The sequence below is a fragment of the Chlamydotis macqueenii genome, chromosome 17 (assembly GCF_036417535.1).
Source record: "Chlamydotis macqueenii isolate bChlMac1 chromosome 17, bChlMac1.mat, whole genome shotgun sequence".
Lineage (NCBI taxonomy): Eukaryota > Metazoa > Chordata > Aves > Otidiformes > Otididae > Chlamydotis > Chlamydotis macqueenii.
Window position 1 is genome coordinate 766,265 of NC_141572.1, and position 21,735 is coordinate 787,999.

At 45.8% G+C, this 21,735-nt stretch overlaps 1 protein-coding gene across 10 annotated transcripts in view; it reads right to left on the reverse strand.

The window, feature by feature from the left end:
- ATXN2 (ataxin 2) overlaps positions 1 to 15,633 on the reverse strand; it is a 52,493-nt gene extending 36,860 nt beyond the window's left edge. For 7 of the 10 annotated variants that reach the window (XM_086761277.1, XM_086761276.1, XM_086761275.1 and 4 more), the window contains exons 1-5: positions 15,400 to 15,632; positions 8,506 to 8,542; positions 6,512 to 6,571; positions 5,710 to 5,781; positions 5,334 to 5,484 (exon numbers count right to left, since the gene is read on the reverse strand). In XM_086761277.1, coding sequence (XP_086617403.1) covers positions 5,334 to 5,484; positions 5,710 to 5,781; positions 6,512 to 6,571; positions 8,506 to 8,542; positions 15,400 to 15,518 — 439 coding nt within the window. In that variant the 5' untranslated portion in view covers positions 15,519 to 15,632. Of the gene's footprint in view, positions 1 to 5,333; positions 5,485 to 5,709; positions 5,782 to 6,511; positions 6,572 to 8,505; positions 8,543 to 15,399 lie in introns of all 10 variants that reach the window. The other 3 variants (XM_086761273.1, XM_086761272.1, XM_086761271.1) reach the window with 2 other exon arrangements.
- Positions 15,634 to 21,735: the final 6,102 nt, after the last annotated feature.

Sequence of the window (21,735 nt, forward strand, 5' to 3'; positions counted from 1 at the left end):
AATTCAATGTTTCACGTTTGATCCTCTCAGGTTGGACATCGTACACCAAACGCAAGTTGGAGGCTGCTTACGTCACTTCAGAAACTGTGAAACTTGCTTCTGCACTACTTCACCAGGGAGAGAGCGAACTCTTCTCCAACGATAAATTGGATAAATAGGACTGATGACAGCACCTGATGGAGGTAATCTTCTATATTTCAGAAGGGTGCTTCCTTAATTTCCATTAAATTACTTCAGATAAACTCCATACACAACCATGCCATTTTGGATATTGTGAATGAAATATTTGCTTAACAAGACTCATCCACTCAACCCAGTAATTTTCTTATTTAAAAAGCCACATAAACATTCAGTGGAGTGCTGTTAAAAATTATGATGATAAAGATGAACTGGGGGAAAAAAACACCCAAGTCAAAACAAAACCTCCATGATCTAACAAATGCTACATATCTGAGTAAGATGTGAACAGACAATTCTAAGTTTCCCAGTAGAATCCAGTTTACCATGGGACACAGGAAGCTTCACCGCTCTTCATTTCTCTCTCACTTTAGAATGAAAGTCACAAGTGAGACTGTAACGTCAGTTTAACCTCTACAACTCAAAGAAAAGCCAGTGAGGAGAAATTCAAGCTACAAAAGCAGACTTTTAGTCAGACAATATGGTCTCATGAGCATCCAGGTAAAGTTTAAATGTAGCAGAACAGTACCTCAAGGCACAGATCGCTATTTTCCTGGAACAAACAGCCAGGCAGGCACAAGGGATACCAGGATTAAAAATGTAGCAAGTCAAACAAGACTTTACCAAAATTAATGAGCAACAAAACTGAGAACATATGTAAAAAATAAATTCTACAAATAATTGTTTCCAAAACAAAAATAGCACTCTTAAGATTATTAGTAAAATAGAAGCTAAAACATGAACTGCTTCCACAAATGCCGACTGGCAGAGTAGTAACAGACAAGATACTGACTGCACAGGCTCAGCCTCTCCCTTATCTGGTGCCTCATATCTCCGAGCCATTGCATGAACAATTCACATGACACCTTGACATGGCCAAATTTTTAATCCATCTCTTTTCCACGTGGTAAAACCTGAGTTAAAGATCAAATGAAAACTGGTCAAACAAAGAGCTTGAGCTGTAACACTCAATTACAGCTCAATTACAGCCCCCGCTGCCTCTGTACCTACTTAATGTGACATCTCCTTAGGAAAAAGTTTGGTATCAAAACCTCACTTCTTGTTTTAAAACTCACTAACCAAGGGAAAAAAAAAACCAAACAAAAACCAAGGACAATTCTATGCAACAGAAATTCACATAATGTAAAGGCAAATTAAATATACACATTCTGAGAAAAACTCAGCTTGGGCAAATTCTTTGAGTATGTGCTACTAAATGAGTTAAAGAAAAAATTGCCAGAACAGCGTAATTAAGACTCTGGGTTTAATTAATTTCAGTGTTTAACATGCTTGTTTTCGCAAACATGTTTTGAGCTACTAATGGTGAAGAGCACAAATATGCAATTAAGTGCAACTCTGCAGCCCAAATGCTATTAAACCAATCGGCACTCCGCGCCAGAGGTGTTCACGCCGCACACTGCGAGCTTTGATCAAGTTCAGCATGGCCCGGAGTAAACTGAGGTTTCATCTTAAAGGTTTCAACAGTAAACTCTCATTTGTTTTGTAACTACTTACTACTGATTTGAAACATTAAAACCAGTTACCACCAGCTTTGCAGAGCCAACATTTCCTTCCTTTGTTCCCAATATGCCTACTGCTGTTCCCCTTGCCACACTTTCTCTGGAAGGATGCCACTTTCAGCACTAATTCAAGGAAAAATTTAAATAGACAATTCTCTTCTGCCTTTTTTCATTGGATTTGTTATATTTTTTCTCAGAGTGCAGCAACAGTGCCAAAGAAACAATAAAAACATTGTAGAAGCCTTTTACTTTAATGGTAGTCAGGATGTTGAATTGTCTTATCTTTAAGGAGAAGCCAAGAAGGCAACTCTGAGGTTTGAAGTGTATGCAAACCAGCACTGACAGCTGATCAACGTTTAGGACTACAGGAAACGCTGCTAGGAGCTTGTTCTGTAGGACACAGGAAAAATCCTCCTATTTCCATCATGCGGGTCAAGTAATCTAGCAACTACGAGATCTAGGCACTTCACCTTTGCCTCAGAAGGTGAAGTTGAAAGACATTACACGCTAACATACAGCCAAGGATTTCAACTTACACATCAGAGCGGATTTTTAGCAGCTGATTTCCACTGCCACATGCAGAAGGCAGTGCCTGTCCCTCTTCAAACGCAGACAAAACAGTCTGAAAGGGGGATGATGGCTATAATACAGTTGCACCTCAGTTTTCCAACACATGCTTCATTCATCAGCCTACCTGTACTGCAGAAAGCCCTAATTCCACAGTGAGAGACCCCTCAGGTGACTCCTTTCCATTCCTTCTGAAGCTTAACAGGGGTCTACACAGGCATGAATGCCTATGCAGACTGACAGAGCTGCAAATAAGGGCCCAGGAAGTAGGGACAGATTTCTATTTTAAACATAAACTGCTAGAACGTCCCTGTCTATTCAGACCTACTATTTTTTTTCCCAGCCCTTCCAATTTCTACAATCTGGGCAGGCACCACACTTTCTCCACTGGTGTGTCTAAAGGTGCAACGTCATGCTTGGCACGAGCAAATCTAAGACTACTGCTTCCAAACGGGGTGGTTTCACCCACCCCAAGCCTCCACTGGCGTCACCTCCCTTGCACTCACACTACTGATGTAGCTGCAGGATGAGTTATCAGCTCAATGTCCCAAAGCTGCACAAGTATGATAGCAATGAAAAGCGCTTGGCAGACTATTTCAGAGGGTTTTTTCAGACACTACTGTATTTTCCACTCTTCTGAAAGGACAATCCATCCTATTCCCTTTTCCAGTACTCTTCCAGTTTCTTCTGTCGGACTTGGTCAGACAAGCAGACTATGCAGCTAACATCTCTGCTATTCTAGTCTGAAGGTAAGGCAAAAGCTCAAGACCCACAGAGTCAGGAGCACCATTTTTCCACACTCTTCCAGCTCAGCAGAGAAGCAAATGCCAGAATAAAAATCCATAGAACTCCAGGTACTTATACTGAACCAGGAAACCAGGATGCACTAAAATTTCCAGACCAGTATCTTTCACAGAAATTAAGTTTACTTCAAGGCCTCCTCGTAAGTCTCGTTGTTGCCTAAGGAGTAGGAGAAACTACGTACACAGACCCCAACAAACCCTACTCTAAGTAATCCTCTCATATGGCAATAGAGTGCTTGTGAAGCGTCCTTTTGTTTCACTACATTTTTAAAGAAGCGAGAGCATGCTGCCTTTCAAACTAGATATGTCCAAATTGTCTACTTAACTTGTCTGTGAAAGCCAAAAAACATTGAGGGCTAGGCAATTTTAAAATATTTGTTCCTGGATAAGTGCAACACTGTCAAACTTCTCTGAGCACCAGACAGTAATGATTCCCAGCACAAACGTGGCAAGCAGCACCATCTCCTCACCTAGGAGTTCAGACTCAGTTTTTACTGTGAATCACACACGATTATTTATCTGACTCAGTACCACGAAGATTTGGGTTTATTTATAAGAACAAAAGGCCAGCAGTTGCATGTTCACGCACTTCCACTCTTTTGAATCCTTGCTTACTTAATTTCCCCAAGAAGCAGAAAGTCCTTCATTCCTCTAATTTGCAGGTGCGATCAGAGACTGACTTACACTTTCAAGTGCCATTTCAAGATAATATACTTTTGAGACAAAATGGAAAGCAGATTAATTTACCCACTACGAGTTATCGAGTTTTGCAGCCTTCCCGTTTATCTTGCTCCAAGTCTCTACAGCTTTATTTCAGCTCTCCTCCTCTTCAGCTACTTAAGAGATTTAGATTCAAAGACATTCCACCTAATAAAGCGAACTGAGCGACTGTTCAACCTAAAGCAGTCATTTTCTTCTAGAAAACTTCCATTGAGTTACTGTTCCTAGCGGTAGCAGTATATTCTTCATTCTGTCTGCTCAAAACCTATAAAGATTGGGTAATGGAGAGCCCAGTTTGCACTTACATTACAGTGATGTTCATAGTAGGCCCATTATAAAACAGCTCTCGTGTAATTTAAATTCAAAGTCTCATCCAGAACCTGGAACTTATCTGCATTTCAATGCTACCTTTGCTCTGACATTATGCATCTTCTTCTGGGAAAAGCAAATCCCTTGAAACAACAAGCCTCTCGTTCTTCAGCTTTAAATCAGGCAAGAATATATGCACGTACAAACACGAGGTGAAAAGAGAAAAATCTCATTAAATGTCTGCCAGTCCCTACGCATCTCTAAGTCACTGCTACGTGGGAATAAAGCACGTGTGTTACAATAACCACCTAGCTCCCAGGTTGCTGATTATCTGAAAACGCACACATATGCAATTTCACTCCATGGCACAGAAAGCTAGGCATTTGCTTTTACTACTTAGCCCAGCGAATCAGGAACATAAGCATAAACCCCCTCGAGATTTGCTGCCCCTCCAAAAAAAACTTGCAAAGGAACTAGTCTGACTTAAGAGCCTCTTAGGTTCCAGAAAAATAATCAGGGTCTTGGGAGTCTAGACATTAAAGGCAAAAGCATGAAGACTGCCTGTAAAAATGTTTAATTCTGACAGTTTCAAGCCATGTCTTCAAGATTTTAAGACCACTTGCCTGCGACCTCACTAGACTTTTCTGTGTTTTGGAGAGCCTTACCTACAGGTCTACAAATAGTAAAGCGGGAATTAAAAACACAAACAGTGGATTTTCTAGGAATTTTTAGCTCAATTTGAAGTAGTATTTTTAGAATATTTATATGAATATAAGTTTAGAGACAAAAGTTACTTAACCAAACACAGACTTTATATATACATCAACTCTGAGCAATAATCTTTTTATAAAGACTTTGTATATTCATGGGTTCTCATATAACATTTCATAGACTAATTTAGACATTTACAAAAAAAACCACCCCACAACCTCCCACAAAATCTGTAAGATGTTTTGTAACACTGCTAAGGATTTGCTTTCCAGACACCTAAAACAGCTGCTCAAAGCAGTGCACCCTCACAAAGGTTCTGCAATCTATTTTTAAAATTTTGATGAATTTCTGATTTCAGGAGGTGCTGAGCAGCCGATCTTTCCATTGACCTTAATAGGATATTTGGATGTTCCACACTTACTAAGAATTAAGAGCCTACATGCGAACTTTAGTTTTTGGATCCTAAAGAATCTATTTTGAAAATCTGTACTTATGGTCTAAGATACAACTTTAAAAACAAGAATACCTCTTCTCGCGTAATTCGTATCCATATCCTTAAAATGCACCATAACAAAATCTGAAGACTTGAACAAGATACTCTCTAGTATGTCTTCGCGTTTTGGCCCCAAACTGGATTCTGCAGTTTTCCGATGAGCAGCATCAAGCACTAAATCACACTGTTAGAGACACAAGAAGAACACACTAACTTAACGCACAATAACCTACTCAATAACTTCACACACTTGCAAAAACCAGACATTTACAATAGTTTGCAAAAACAAATCTGCTTGCATGAAGAGTCAACATTATTCACAATAAATATTTAAATTTTAAATAAACATTGATTATTCAGTGTTAGGATCTTTTAAAATAGGGAAGACTCAAAAGAAAAAAAAAATTACCTTAGGACTGTAGGTTTTAAAAACTCCTTCATATATACCACCACTTTTCACCTGTACTTCACATTTGGATCCCTAGAATGCAAGAGAAATGAAAATACAGCTTTCTACCAGCCTGGCAAATGACATTTGGGTGATATTACTGAAGATGTATTTCTTACATAGGTACAATGTGTAAAAATACAGCTCAGTTTTTAGTCCAATCTACTCATTTAGGATTTGCCCACTTATAAATACGGCACTGTGTTCTGCAGATGCAAACAGCTGGGTGTGTACCAAAATCTGTTCTGAAGGGATTTAAAGATACTCACAGAAGCGTATTTGGTACTTACAAGGCTCTTGACCAGTTACGCACACAAACAAGTTTTTGTGCAAAATCAAAGTCTGTGCATATGTGTGGGTACGAATGAGGATGAAGGCTCATGCTGGACTCTAGCAGATGTGGGACAGTCTGCCTTACTTAATTTTGGCATGTCAAGACTTCTCTTAAAATCTAGGGAGAAATGCTTCCATTCCCTGCACACACACTCATTTTATTTATCCATAACCTCTCTAAAGACAGAAAACTTAACATATGACCAGTGCACCCAAGAAATTTGCCACACCTCTGTAAACTGTATTTGAACCTTTCCAAGCCAAAAATACAAAATAGTTATTACTGTGATTCTTTAAAGTTCTATCTTGGCAACAGATGTCTACTCTTGAATTTTAATATTCATTCCATTATATTACAAGTAGCAGACTAGTTAACAATTCTATTTCACTATAGAAACTGTTTATCCTCCTTCCAAATACGAAAACTTACAACAACTGAAGTAAGTATGTGAACCATTCTCATGTTTGCATAGATGCCATCGAAAGAAATCTGAAAAATAAAAAAAGATGTCATGAATATACGAGAAACACTTGCAACAATTAAAAAAGCCAGTGCACCAAAAATAATGCAGGCTTTCATCAGTACCTGCTAGTTCCTAGAAAGACTGGTCCAAAACCTTACTCAGTCAATACACACAGCACTTCGGTCCTACGAGACTTCCAGAGGACCCTTACCCCTTCCTCTCATCATTAAAGATGTGAACACCCTTCCAAACAAGATAAACATTACAGAGGCAAAATTTTAATTTTTAATTTTAGTCAAAAGTAATTCACTGCAGCATCAGAACGCGAGATCCTGCACTAGGAGAGCTGACCAAGCACCACTCAGGTTGCCAGATGACACGCTCGTGTAAGCATACATGATGTGGTGAGGATGTCTGTGTTTTCTTGCAACAACTGGTGTCTCTCCCCGTCACCTTCATGCTTGTGAAACAAGAGACACTGAAACATGGAGTACTGCGTCCAGTTCTGGAGTCCCCAACACAAGAAGGACATGGACCAGTTGGAAAGGGTCCAGAGGAGGGCCACAAAGATGATCAGAGGGCTGGAGCACCTCTCCTATGAGGACAGGCTGAGAGAGTTGGGACTCAACTCAGAGAGAGTTGAGAGTTGGGCTCCGGGGAGACCTGATAGCGGTCTTCCAATACCTCAAGGGGGCCTACAGGAAAGATGGGGAGAAGCTGTTCAGTAGGGCCTGTTGTGATAGAACAAGGGGTAATGGGTTTAAATTAGAAGGAGGTAGGTTTAGATTAGATATTAGAAAAAAATTTTTTACAATGAGAGTTGTAGAGCACTGGAACAGGTTGCCCAGAGAGGTGGTGGATGCCCCATCCCTGGAATCGTTCAAGGCCAGGCTGGATGAGGCTCTGAGCAACCTGATCTAGTCAGGGATGTCCCTGCTTCTTGCAGGGGGGTTGGACTAGATGACCGTTGAAGGTCCCTTCCAACTCTAACTATTCTATGATTCTGTGATTCTATGCAAGGACCTCACCATATCTTGAGCTTTTAAACTGACAACATATCTTTTAAACTGGCAGCTACTTAATCCACGTACTCCTGCACGTAGTCACCTTCTTGGTCCAAGAAGACACGTTTAAGGACGCTCCTATGCTCAGCACTCAGTACGGGGGACTTTTATGATGTTTAGTGTTTGCATATGACCTTTTTCACCACTCTTCCTCAAAGCTTCTTTATTTTTACTGAAGAGTCTTGGTATCTTCAATAAACATTTATGTAAGTAAACTGTAGTCCTTTTAAACCTTCCTACCTCTGCTTCATTCCCCAAAATTAGTCATCCTTGAAAACCAGGCCAATAACAAATTAGCATATATTTGATTAGTGCAGTTCAAAGATCCACTCTTCAAATCGAGATCCACATCTTTAGCTTTGATAAAATTACGTTCTACAAGTCAAGGCACATCTATACTTCAACAACCTACAGCCTCGACAATAACTAAAGCTGCACATTCAGGTTACTGATAATACTGGGTCAGCTATTTTATAGTAAAGCCAAAGAAAATTGTTATTTTTATTTAACTAAACGTTGGTTTCCTGTAATTTGTTTAAGGGAGAAGCCAATGTCAGAGTCTTCAGAGAGAAATTAATTCAAAAGCATTGCCTTAAGTTAAATGTTACCCATATGTACAACTGTAATTGCAAGAAAATGCAGATTTGTATCAGTGGAGACAAAAGCTTAAGTGACCCTTTGCCCCTTCACACTCCCAGGAGACTTAAATAAATGCAAGCTGCTACATCTTCAGAAATGCGTATCCCAGTCTAAAACATTAATCAAGGTATCCAAAGGAAAAAACTGAGAGAATATTCCGGCATCTGCTATTCTTACACTGATGGTTTGGTTCACTGTACGTAAGTTGCGTCCTCCTATCTAGGAAGTGGTACAACGAGGACAAAAGATGTACTTACCGTAGGCTGAGGCGGTCCTTTGCCACTGCTGCGACCTCTGAAATGAAATACATACATGGGATACAATTAAGAGAGCTGCCGAAACTGGTTAACTTCCTAACAAGTAAGAATTCAAAACCCCATCTTCATTTAGTGTTGACAATGGGATCAGAGAAAAACAGCACTCCCCTAGAGCAGAACTTGAAAACAAGCCCACGTCATTATGAAACTCCAAAAATGTTACCTCTCAAGCAGAATGGCTGGCACACAAAACTAAAAACCACTTTCAGGCCCAATCCCCTCTTAGCATAAAGTCCCTTCCTTAAGGCTCAGTACACCGCCACCATCCATCTGACGAAGAGCCACCCAAATAACGGAGCCATGCTGCAAGCTACAGAGGAGCCCTCATTGCAAGGCTCTACCTACAGAGCCTGCTTAGCACCACTGTCACAACACAGCAAGTGAAACCAATTTTGTCCATCCCCTCAAAAACACTGACTACTTTTAATGCAGATTTGTCAATGTGTAGCACTTGGGACACTTCAAAAAGCTTTTAAATTAACCTGCACGCTCTTAACAACTCACAAACCAAGATGTACAGTCTGTATCCTCCATCTCAGAAACACGAGTCCCTGTGGCAGCCCTGCAGCTAGCCAGTCCGCAACAGCTACAATGCCTCAACTTCACTGGTGTGCTTCATTTCAAAGCTACTTCCTTGTACCAAAAAGTCCTAGTTTCAAATATTTCTCTTAGTGATTTAGATCTGCATTACAACGACTTCAGGAGTGCACACTGTAATGTGAGGCAAAATGAAGTGTTCTATTAAAAAAAAAAAAAGAAAAAAAAAATTAAACAGACCCACTTTACAGATGCACAACCATTTAATTAGAGATACCCAAAGAATCATGTCTATGTTTCAAAATATCCAAACAACATTGAAATCTAACTCCAACTGCACTCAACTGCTTTTGAAAACACTACGCTGCGGTTGAATACAACCTTGCTCTCAAAACAACACGCCTTCACAAATAGGGCTCATGAGTCAGTTAAGAAATCAAAGGAACGTCTCCCAATGAACATAAACATCCCTGCAATAAATTCGACAGAAATAAGCAAGTCCATCAGAGAACCATGAAAGGCCTTAATGAGGAAAAAATGAAAAACCACTAAACTGTCACCTGACTCACTCAAGAAAACAAGCTTCTGAAACAGAAACGTAGTCTCATACAGCGTCACGCAAACTGATGACATTTGCTGATTGGCAATAACTGCAGATTTCAGATGCCTAGCTGACATTTTCAAAATACTTGCAGAGTACTCATCTCAGGGAAAAAAAAAACCCAATGCACACAGCCTTTATTTAATTACCCATCGGCCTTAACTTTCCACAAGGCAGCATCACAACTTCAGGCTTGCTCTGGAGACAAGCAAGTCTCCCCATTTAGTAAGTCTGCCATTTGCCAAATCGCTAGCTATAGCGCAGCGCTGAAGCGAGCCCTTTGAGGATCTTGAACACCTTTCTTCCATAATATTCAGAAGAAGGATCCTTTCTATAAGACATTTCACCAGATGGGAAACACCCAAATAAAAGAGAGGTACAGGCCAGTTCCGACTTTTCCTTTTACTACAATCAAAAGTGTCAACAATACGGTCTTTCAAAGAACGTGGCCAAAGTCAATTTCACCAGTTGCCTCTGTTGAACTCAAAGATTTTAAGAAGATATGCCTTCCTTCATCAGGTATAGAAATGGCCAAAAGCGAAAGAGTTTGGTGTGCTTGAAACAGGAAGCACTCCCATTTTTAGTGACACGTATTCTTAGAACCCAAATAACTGGGTTTCTAGATTGGTCAGAGAGTTTGGAGTATTCCCCTTCAGCATCAACCTAAGCAGTCTAGATTTCCCATCTCTTACCACATTTCCAAAATTACTGTTCCTACCCACATTCCTTCAAGAAACAATCAGATTACGCGCATCCACATTGGCAAGAGGTCCTAACTTCTACATCAGACCAAGAGGTAAGCTAACTGCAGAAATTCCGTATGCTATTCTGATCTCACAAATCTGTTACAGACCCGACCCTCGTTTTCCAGCTACAACTGCTAAACACAAACTACTAGAAAAAAAGGAAAGACGTTCACCAAGATGAAAAGGAAAGAGATTCACCCAACCTGCCAATGCTACAATTCAATTAAAACTCTGTATATCTTCTGCTAAAACCAAGGCCATCAACTTGAGGTTTATATTTCAATAGGTGAATGCTCAAGTTCAAAGAATCCTTTGACACACCTTTGGTGCATCATATGAAAAAAAAACCTAGGATCTTTACAAGAGCAGAAAGTAGATAGTCTTTGCCAGAAGTTTCACCACAATTCCAAACAGGAGAGTAACACTAAGAAATGGGTGTGGGGGAAATTAGAAGGGTCACCAGCAATTTGGCACCACTACCTAAAACCACTTCTCGATTACAGTAAGTATGGTAAATAATAATAAAAAAAATTTTGTTTTGCAGGAATACAGTTAAAGGTAAGCCTGGGAGAAAGCACAGCAGCTTGGCAAACCCAACCTGCAAACCCTTTGCTTTGGGCTGGCAAAGTCACAAAGTCAGAAAAATGCTGCACCAGACAAAGTAACGACCAAGCAATTAAACTTAGTAGCCAACTCAGGGCAGGCCAGCAGCTACACCTTAACAGCGAAAGTCTCCACAAGGGCCTAACCCCAAATGCTGCCCAATAAACATTTTTCCCCAGTACCAACTCGCAACATGTTTTCTATTTTTACCAGCATTTACTATCCTCTTCCTCAGCATCCCTCACCTCCCACCCTAATGTTTACATGCCAAGTAGAGCATTTGTCTAAGCAAAACAAGGTCACGCATTTATATTTTTCCAGTTATGTGAAAACTAACGCAAGGGACACAAGTCTTTCCAGGATGTGAAAGAAAGTCTCAGGTTTTCTCTCCAGCAGCATCTTCACTTTGAGACTAAGGAACAAATGCAACTGTACTGCAATCAATGTCTAGAGCAGAAGTGCAACTACAAAGACTGTTGAATTTAACAGAGTGAATAGATGTTTCTGGAGCACTGGCTGACATTACTACAGCTTTGAAAGCAAATTTATAGGATACTCTAAAGAACTTTCACTATAAGTGAAGAGAGCTGGTAAAGCTTTCTTCTAAGGGAGAAATCAGAAGTACCAAGTTTTATTTAAGTGCAGTATTTGTCTATCTAAGTCAAATGAATCACAGTTGTTAAATTAAGATTACACAAGAAGTCCTGCAGCATTGTTTTCTGTAGTTTTTTCCCCAATACTGACATTATTAATGTAATCTCCTGCCTTCTTACAAGATGATAACTTCTGTAGCATCTGAATACATCTGCAACCTGACTCAAATCTGACCCAGTGAAGAACCTTCTTCATAGACATTGCCATGAATCGGTGCTTAAATTAACACTTAGTCAAAAGCAGGTATATCATATCATATCATACCATACCATACCATATCAGACCATACCATATCATACTAAAGAGCATTGACAGCGATAAGGAGAGAGCCCTGCGGGTTACCCATTCATTTTGCTGAGCAGTTTAGCACGGCTGTGTTAAAACCAACACGTACAAAGACGTTAGAACAAACCAGAAAAACTCTGACTGGCACGTGCGATCGAACCCCCAGAACAGTCACTTCCATTACAGCAGAGCACCTCAGCACTCAATATTCCCCATTACTTCTGTCTGAATAGAATGGACACCTCTCTTCTACCCTTTACTTAATCCTTTAGTCATGCTAATGAAAAAGGATGTCAAGGAAAAAGGAAAAGGAGAGCAGGCAAGAAGCGTTAAGTCTCAAAAGCAAGCTATATAACATGGGATCGTTTCAGTTTTAACTTTATAATGGGCAAAGCCACTCACAAAGACTGTAACCTACAGTACTCTTACAGGACTCCCAAGTCCAGTTTGGCAAGAAAGTTACCAAATAGAAAGGACTTTCTGCCACAATTGTAACTGGACAAATAACCACCTACAACATGAGCCTGAGGTGTTTTGCCTTCAGACAAAATAACAATGGGGAAAAAAGATAACAGAAAAGGATGCGGTGCTTGAAGGACTGCTGGGACAGATGCAAGTTGCAGTCACAGGACAGCTAACCTGTGCTGGTGTAAGGGCAAAACTGAACTAAACCACAAGAAGTAGACATTAGACGATGTTTCAACCAGCACGGTGCAGCAGGTTTGTGTACAAGGTCTACGTTTTCTCCAATTACAGCTCAACGTGCTACTGGCATCCCCCACTACAGCCCCGTTTCCCATCTGCCATATTCCACGTGCAGTTGCTATTAAACATAGTATTTCACTTAGTGTGTCCTCGTAAAAAAGGTATGAATCCTTCTTGTTGGTTTTTCTTGAACACCTTTAAAGATACTTTCATTCGTGATTTTTCCCCTCACGTAAAAGAAATTAACAATATCATGAAAACCAACAGTGGAATGTCTTGTTTGTTCACACAAGATTTTACCTTTTCTAATACAAAATGCATATATCCGTCATTATGAAACCATGGTGACAACCGTAGTGAGCAAAGCTGACCCTCCACTCACTATCAGGCGTAGAAGGACCAGGCGCTTAGCCCAATTAAGTCTTACAGTAATAAACACACAGCAGAAAATTAGGTCCAGGACAGTTAACTATCAATGAGCTTTCTACCCAAACCTACGCCTTTAAGAGCAACTTAGTCATGAAAAGTAACATTCTTTTGCATCTCAAGAAGATAAGAGAATGTTAGTGCTGCAGGGAAAGGAGCTGCTGGGAAGAAAGCCTGGCATAAACTGGAGATATTTAAGCTTCTATTAAATGATATAATACTTCAAACTGAAACCAAGATGCAGGCCAACTAAAAAAAAATAAATTTGATTTTTCAAACAGAAAAGCCACTTAGCTTTTCATTTACATGAACAGATTTGCAGCGTGAACCATCTTTGAATTCATACTTCCCATAAGGACAAGATTTTTCTTAAGGACAGCAACAGAAGTTCTCTGAAGGCGTTCCACAGGGCCCCATCAGCCCGGGGACTGTGATTTTACAGACTCTTTATTCAGAAATAACTTGAAAAACTGATTAACAAAAAAAAAAGAGCGTGAACATCTCTGGGGGAACATGTCAGTTGTTAAGCAGCCCCACTGGAACTCTCCAAGGAGTTCTGAAGTGGAATTTATCCACCAAAACTAGAAACGCAACACTGGTAGGAGAAATCCAGTGGCTTTAATCTTAAAACTTGGGAGAGTTTGCACCCCCTAATCTATAGAGAAAAGTGCTCACCACCATACTGAATTTTAACAAAAAAGCCTCCAGGTTTTGTTGCCCTTCATGTTAACCTCTAGAGTGCCACTGTGTGTTGGCAGGGGTAACTGTTTAGCAAAGCACTGTAAACATCATGTTCCATCTAAACAGCTCTATGTAAAAACTATTAAATCAGTGAAGTGCTGAGATATTGTTGTTATTATTTGAGTTTATTTTGTCCTTTTCAACCCTGCCAAAGCTTTTCCTCTTCCAGTTCCACAGACTGCTAACAAAGTAAAACCCTATTTCCAGTGATGTCCAACAACGGGACGGCTGTAAATTCTGGTCTATTGTCAATGCACGAAACTGAGTAAGAATAAAAGTGATGTTAAAGAGCAAGATGAAGAAAACTTGAAATGAAACTGCTCTGAGTGACTATGACCTTCAAAACTGTTACCGTCCTGCTTTGATTGTTTGTTATGACCCCCTCTGCACTAGAAAAATTCACAATGTTAGAAGGTCTACTTTTTTTTTTTTCCTTTCATCTCCTTCAAATACACGTGAATTTGTATAGCTACTGCTCTGCGAGCAGGAGCAGGATCAATCTTCCAGAGGCAGTATGAGACAGCAGGGCCTCCGCAGCGTGCGTGGGGAGGGGGAGATGGGAGGAGGGGAATCTGCAAAAAAAAAAAAAAAAAAACGAAAAGAAAAGCCCCGATTCCTCGCCCCTCAAAAAAAAAAAAAAAAATCTGTGAAAAAGTGAAGCCGTGCTTGGAAACCACCATCCACCGGCAAGGCCAACGGCGCTCCTGCGGCCTCCCCTTCCCGCGAGAATATTGCGATTTAAATAAATAAATATATACAGAGATGTATTTTAAAATAAATAAAAATAACGCCCCGTAAGCTGAAGGTGCTCTACGGCGGCCCCCCCCCCCCCCGACGTGCCCAAACCAGGCCCACCGCCCCCTCCCCCGCCGGGGCCATCCCCGCCGCCCCCCGGCCCCGGGGCCGCCGCCATCGCGGCCGGAACCTTCCCGCCGCCGTCCCCTCGCGCACGTGCGGCCGCCGGCTACGGCCCCTCGCCCCCGCCGCCCCCCGCCTCTCTCACCCCCCCCCGCCTCCCTCCCTCCTCCTCCTCAGCAGGCGGGTCACGTTGGCCCGGGGCGGGGGGGGGGGGGGGGGGGGGGGGGGAAGAGCGGCGCCCCTCGCCCCCGCCAGGCCGCGGGGAGCCTTTCGCCCGCCGTGGAAAAATAAAAAGCCATCCCGCCGTGCCCTCCGCCGTCCCCGGCCGCCTGAAGGGCAACCGGCCGCGGCCTGGCTTCTCGGCCTCGCCCCGGCGGCACTGCGGAACCGGCGGGCTCCTCGGCGGGCCTGCGTGCGCCCCGCCCGCCGCCATGCCGGCTCCCGCCCCGCCGGGCGGAGCCCCCCGCGCCGCGCCGGGCCGCGTCCCCCGCCATGCAGCAAGGCCCCGCTCCCCCCCTCCCGGCCCCGCCGCCGCCCATGGAGGCCGGTGCGGGGTGGGGAAGTGAGGTGGGGGGGGGGGGCGCGGCGGCGGGGGAAGGGGAGCGGCGCCCGCGCCAGGCTCTCCGCGGCGGGGCCGGGGCCAAGGCCAGGCCGGGGCCGCCGCCGCCGCGCACCCACCTGCCCATGTTCTGCCTCCCGCCGCCCGCGGCTGACGGGAGGCCGGGGCCGCCGCCGCCGGGGGGCTTGCGGTTGTTGCCGGCGGCCTGCGCCGCCGCCGCCGCTTGCTTGAGGGACATGACGAGAGGGGGAGAGGGCCGGGGGTGAGCGCCGGGGTTGGGCGAGGACCGGTCCGCGGAGCCTCGCTGCGCTGGCGGGGCCGGGGCGCCGCTGGCTCGGCCGGTTGCTCCCAAACAGTGCGAGCGGGGCGGAGGGAGCGGAGCGCGGCGCGGAGGGATCCGCGGAGGGAGCGAAGGGGAGGGGTAGGGGGGTGAAGCCGGACCGGGCCGGCGGCTGAGGGGAGCGGCAGGGCGGAGAAGCGCGGAGATGGCCCTCGCCGCTTCTCGGATACCCCCGCGGCGGCAGCGGGGTGGCGGCGGGGCGGGAGGGGGCTAGACGGCGGCGGGGGAGCGGGCGGCGGGCGCGGACTCTTTACGGGAAGTCGGAGGGCGCGGCGGCGGTGCTGCGGCGGGTGAAGGGGCGGGGGCGGGGAGGGGAGGGGGACACGTGAGGCGGCGGCGGCGCGGGACGGCGGTAGCTCCCGCCGCAGCCCCGGCCCCGCCGAGCGGACGGGGCGGGCCCGGCCGTGCCGTGAGGCCCCCCGCGGCTGCAGCTCCCCCCCGCCATCCCCCGTCCTCACAGCCCGCCCGCCCGCCCCTTCGCCCGCGGTATCCGCAAGGGCAAACCCGAGCCGGTGCCAGTCGGGCGGACACCCCCGGCGCGGGCGGGGCGAGTGGCCCGCAGGCCCCGGTCCCTAAAGGGAGCGTTCCCCCCTCACCCGGCGGCGCAGGGCCCCCGGGATGCGGCCTCCCTCCCATCCGGGCCGGCCCGCAGGCCGAGGCCTGGCCGGAGCACAGGGCGGCAGGGCCGGCCCCGCCCGGGCCTGCCCCTACCGGGCCGGCGGCGCTCGGCCCCCCCACCCCGGGGCCGCCAGCGAGCAGGGGTGGGAGGGCGGGGGGCTCGGCCCGGCAGCCCATCGTTCAAAAAACCAGACATGAAGAGAAACCAAAATTCAGGGTGGGGAGGAAAAAAAAAAAAAAAAAAAAAAAATGGCCGAGCCGCCGACTAGCTGTGAAAGGCGAAATGGAGAACCCCGGCCCCGCGGTGCTCGCTAGCAGAGCTGCAGACCCGCTCCTCCGTTATCCACGGCGAGCCCGAGCTATCGCCAGCGAACACGCACATCCTATCACCCTCCTGCTCCCGGAGCCAGCCACGGGACAGCAAGATGGGGCCAAAAAGGATTGCCACGTTCCTTGCTGACAACCCCTCAGCATTACAGATTTCCGTTTCTATTCACCCACCCCCCCCAAATCACTGCAGTCCAAAGTAATTAAAATTTTCATTGCACTGGCAGAAACAGAATATTCAAGCCCGAGACGCCAGTTCTCCCATCGCTCTGTTGTTACCGATCCGCCATCATTCTGGCTTCCTGCAGAAATCCAAGGTGCAGCAACTCTTTGGCTCTGCCACGGCCGTGGCACCAGCTTTAAGCGGAGCGGTGGCTTCACCAGCTCGTACCAACGTGCACAGATAAAGCCTGGTCTCTCCTGTTAAAAATCTATCTACATACAGGATTAGTAAGAGCAGATGCAACTTGAAAACCAAGAGCTAAATTGATTTATGGCCATGGTTACTCAAAATGCTCAGAGTTTAATCTATTCATAGAAAGGCTCTAGAAATCCCACAGGATTCCGATGTAATAAACCGGAGCCGTGCTCTTAGGCAGGAATTATTTATACACCTTGCTGCAGAGCAACAGCTTTCCCATGTGGCTGGAAGAGTTGTGGGTGGCAACACACAATGGTAAAAAGATAACCAATATTTAACAGCTTTTTGAATTAGCTTTTTTCCCCTTCACAATTTCAACTGTTAAACTGCTTCTTGTGTTTTACCTCCAGGCTGCAGTAGCCTTGTGGTTAACATGCTAGCCAAAATGGGCTCAGCACAGAGAATTTTTCCATTTAAAATACTTGCCCTAAACAGTTTTAGGGAAACTGCATTTTTCAATCACTTCTGTCAACTCACAAAACGCTTTGCTATTTTACAGCCGCGGAACAAAGAGAGAAGGATCTGGAGGATTTCTGCAGACCAAGAGTTTCCGTAGGGAACGTTAGCACCCGCAGAGCTGAAGACAGCCCTTGCTGCCACTGGCACAGATTTTTAGGACCATTTACCGTAAAAGCAGAAGTCTGCTTCACTGCACGAGAAGGGATAACTAACATTACCTAAGGGAAGCTAAAAAAAAAGATCTTTTTAAATATATATTTATATGCACACACAAAATACAGACACACACACCTGTGTAAAATCCACTAGCATACAAACCCCTGCGTTCGACCGAACTCTTTGGGATCAACTGTTTGCAAAGCCTTCTCTCTCTTTTTTGGTCGGTCCTGCTGGACCTCAAGCCAAGGGTCTGCAGGTGCTACCACAACAGGGGAAGTGCAGCAGGAAAAGAGCTTGAAGAGCCAAAATAAGCCCTGAAACTAACTCGCGTAAGGCACAGCTAGCAAGGATCACTTACTGCAGAGTGTGTTCCATCAGTGCTCTGCATTTTAAAAGAAAGTTACCAAGAAAAAGCACAAGGAAGCCTGATGAGAGATGGAGTATAACATCCCCAGGTCACTTAATAGCTGGATGTTCTTAAAGGACACTACTTCGATGCTTTTTCAGCTAAGGATGTTTACAGTGCACAGCAATTAGTCACTGTTTATGTGGCTAAAGGTTAAGAACTATGAAGGAGCCTGCAGTGTTTTGAAGTGGCAGCCGTGCTGTGGGGTCCTGCTGGCAAAGAGGGAGCCCTTGACGTTCAAGGACGTCAAAAACCCAGAAATAAGTTCCATGGGCAGAGGTGGTTTCTCAGACGTGACGTGAACACGCTGAGCTGCATTTTGGTGTAACGCAATATGCTTGGAAAGCAGTGTGTGAACAAGACCCACGCTCACGTCTGCAGTAATGACTCGAGTCTGGTTGCAGTTTGACTTGCTGTCTCCTTCCATGTGTTCTTTGTTTTGTTAAGCCCTGTTTGGCTTGTGTTGTGCCCTCCTTTTTTTTGTTTGCTGAGCATCTTTGTAAAAAAAAAAAAAAAAAAAAAAAAGACATTAAAAGGAAATACAGAGGTGACCAAATTAAAATAGCTCTGGCAGTAGCGACCACCAGAGAACCTGCAGGCTGGTTTCCGAGTCCAGCGGCAGTGCAGGCACTGCTCCTCGCCTTGCTGTTGTGAGCGCGCGCCGACAGCGGACTTCCCAAACTTCCAGCGTCACGGGACTACGCTGCCATTACAGCACATCATTCCTTTTACTTCTTCCTGCGTACGCTCTTCTTGGACAGCCCACCATTCCCAATATTCTGTATTGGTACTTTATGGTTTGGGTCTATCCGTTTCTCCCCTTTTTTTTTTTTGCTACTCCCTGCCATCAAAGCTGCTAGTTTGGTGCCAGTGAGGTTGTAACAAAGGACAAACATCAGTCCGTGCGGCAGTGGTCTAGCTGTAGGAGCGTTCAGGATACAGAGTCCCCTGTTCCATGGCCAAGAAGAAAAAGCATGATTTCTGATGGAGAATCCCATTCTGTCGTACCCTTTCTGTCCACGTCCCAGGTTGGAGCTGCTCCTTTCTAAGAGGACTGTTTTCATTCAGATTTGGGACTGCGTGTGCAGGCTGGATTTGCATACGAAGCTGAATGAGCCTGATAATATCATCGCTTACCAGGAAGCGCGAGGTGATGTAACATTTCCTTGATCTAACCTGCTGGTGTGCTCTCTTCCTTCAGCTACCCAGGGCGATCCTCAACAGCATTCAACAAGATGCAACACGCATGCCTACGGAGGGACGACCGACACGGGCAACCAGCGTCTATTTTAAGCAAGATCAGCTGCTAGAGAAGCTCCCAGAATGGAGCGTTTCTTGAAGACTCCTGTTCTTGAGTCCCACTATCCCCAACCTTGCTCTTGGAGGCTAAAGCTCTGTGAACAGTGCTACAGGCACGGGGATCTCCGAGCACTTGGAAAGACATTAGGAAAACAAACCAGATGATCTAACAGATGAGAAGCACTTCCTGGAGAGATACGATATTAGCTTGTCAGCAAAGCTGCCGTCAGTTTTGACTGATGAACGCGCTACTGGCCGAACCAGAAAGAGGTACGTACATGACAACGAGCAAAACCAAAGCCCTGGATCCAAACTGAGCAGGCAGGACAACTGCTGCCTACCTCTGCCTTTCCTCCCCACCCTAGTGTCTTCTCATTGCCTGCAGCCCCTCGAATTCACAGCGCAGTTCCAAGCAGAGACCACCTCCCATCAGATACAGTTTTTGGCCCGCGCTTGCACTTTTATAGCTATTTCTTCCCAGTTTCGCTCAGCACACCAGCACCCCCCTCTAGCTCAGTTCAGCCAGGGCATGGATGACGGATGTTCCTGCTGAACTAGGCGTGCCAGCTGCTTCTCCTGCAACCAACAGGAGATGAAGGGAAATGCTAAGGTCCATGGAGCTCAGGAGAGAGGCACAGAAGTGCCAGAGCTTGTTTTACCTATAACCAACTTTTTAATGAACCTTGCTCTCTGTTTCCATTGGCCTCAGACACGGAACAAGGGCTTTTCCTTCCTCAGGCAGCAAAGCCACAGGACCCGTAGCTCCGTAGCAATTGCTGTGGGACAGAGCTGCAAACTGGGAGACACCAACTCTGCCCAGCAAACTGCCAGGCAATCTTCAACCAAGCACTTTGCGCTTTTCGATTTCACATTTTTTTACAAAAGGGAGGGGGGAAACCAGCCTAGCTCCCGCTAAGTAGCAGCGGCACACAAAGCAATCGTTATGCCAAGATTTAGCTCTTAAATCCCTCAAGATCTGGTGCTCACCGAGCATAAACAACCTTTGCCTCCCAGCCTCGTCAAGCCCTACCTCTGCATTTCCCCAAGCGCAGCTATGCAGACCCGCCAATACCCATCCTCTCCCCGTCCCTTCGCTGAGACAGGCGTGCCAACGAGCAAGCCAGTTGCCATGGCATTTTTTCCCCCTACAGACAGATGTCCATTAAAAACCAAGTCAGCCTCAGGTTTGCTTCACAGAGAAGCTTTCCGTTATTATTACCAGCCCGTGAGGAATTTCCACTGCGCCCCTTCACCTCAGATGTTTCGATGCACTCCAGCATTAATCCCTGGGGATTAGAAGGAAACCACTACAGAACAGGCGCAGGTACATTCAAAGGACAAATTTAGGATTATGATCTTGGGTTATGTTTTTGGCAGATGACTACTGCATGACTGCATTTGGAAAGGGCTGAATTTGTTACCTCTGGCACTCCTTCCCTTGTTCGCTAAGACTCCGTGCTAAGATCATCAGGGAAATTGGAAGTGAGACACGGAGCTCTTCCCCTCCTCTGACACGTTACACCTGGGGCTCAGATCTGGGATTTTGGCTTCAGGAGGAAACTGCCTGCCCCAGCCAGGAGCGTCATCCGTGGAGAAAGGACGTCCACCCCTCCGCACGGGAACCCCAGGCCACGTGCTTCCAGCAAACGCAGGCATGGCAAGGAGCAATGTCTTCTTCCCTGGTTACCAGGCCACATTTTTGTTGAAGATTGGAAAAAGAGCTTAACGGATTCCATCCTCCCCTCAGCCCATCCCGCCTGCGGAGGGGGCCAAGGGCTCATCGGAGGTGTCCCGAGGGAAAAGCAGAGGAGCTTCCTGCTGCGGTGCTGCAGCGCATCGCCAGCATCTCTGCAGGGCTGAGCTTCAGAGGGAATGCTCAGGTCTTTGTATTTGGACAGTAACAGCGCTGAATGCCTGAGAACTAGATGCTGGAAGTTCCCTATGCAGTGAAATTAGCTTTCCTTGCTAAAGCAGTGCTAAGACAACTGTTAAAGAAATCCTCTCGGCAATGTCCAGGGAGGGATCTCCCCTCTCACATCTGGGTCTAAACCTAGCACGGCTTCTAACGCGTTCTTCGTTTGGGCTGTGGGACTGGGGAGACGCAGGCCTGCTGCGTGGGAGCTGACGTTATTGCAGCTCAAAGCCCTGCGCCTGGGCTGGCTCGCAGCGAGTTTTTCACAGCAGCCTGGCTCTTCAAGCACCGCTGCTTCGGCTGTAGGAACGCCCGCTGCTCGCAGCTCCGCAAACCAGCCGGGCCTGAGCACATACCCAGCTGCGGGGTCCCGAGGGAGCGCTCCCTTCCAGGCTCGGAGTCGCTTCCCAAGACGAAGCATTTGGATTTCTCCTCTCTGCTACAGCTAGCACAGCTGCAAATATGATCAAAAAATATCTAATCCTCTTAGCTGCTTCTGCAGTTTGACTCCAGT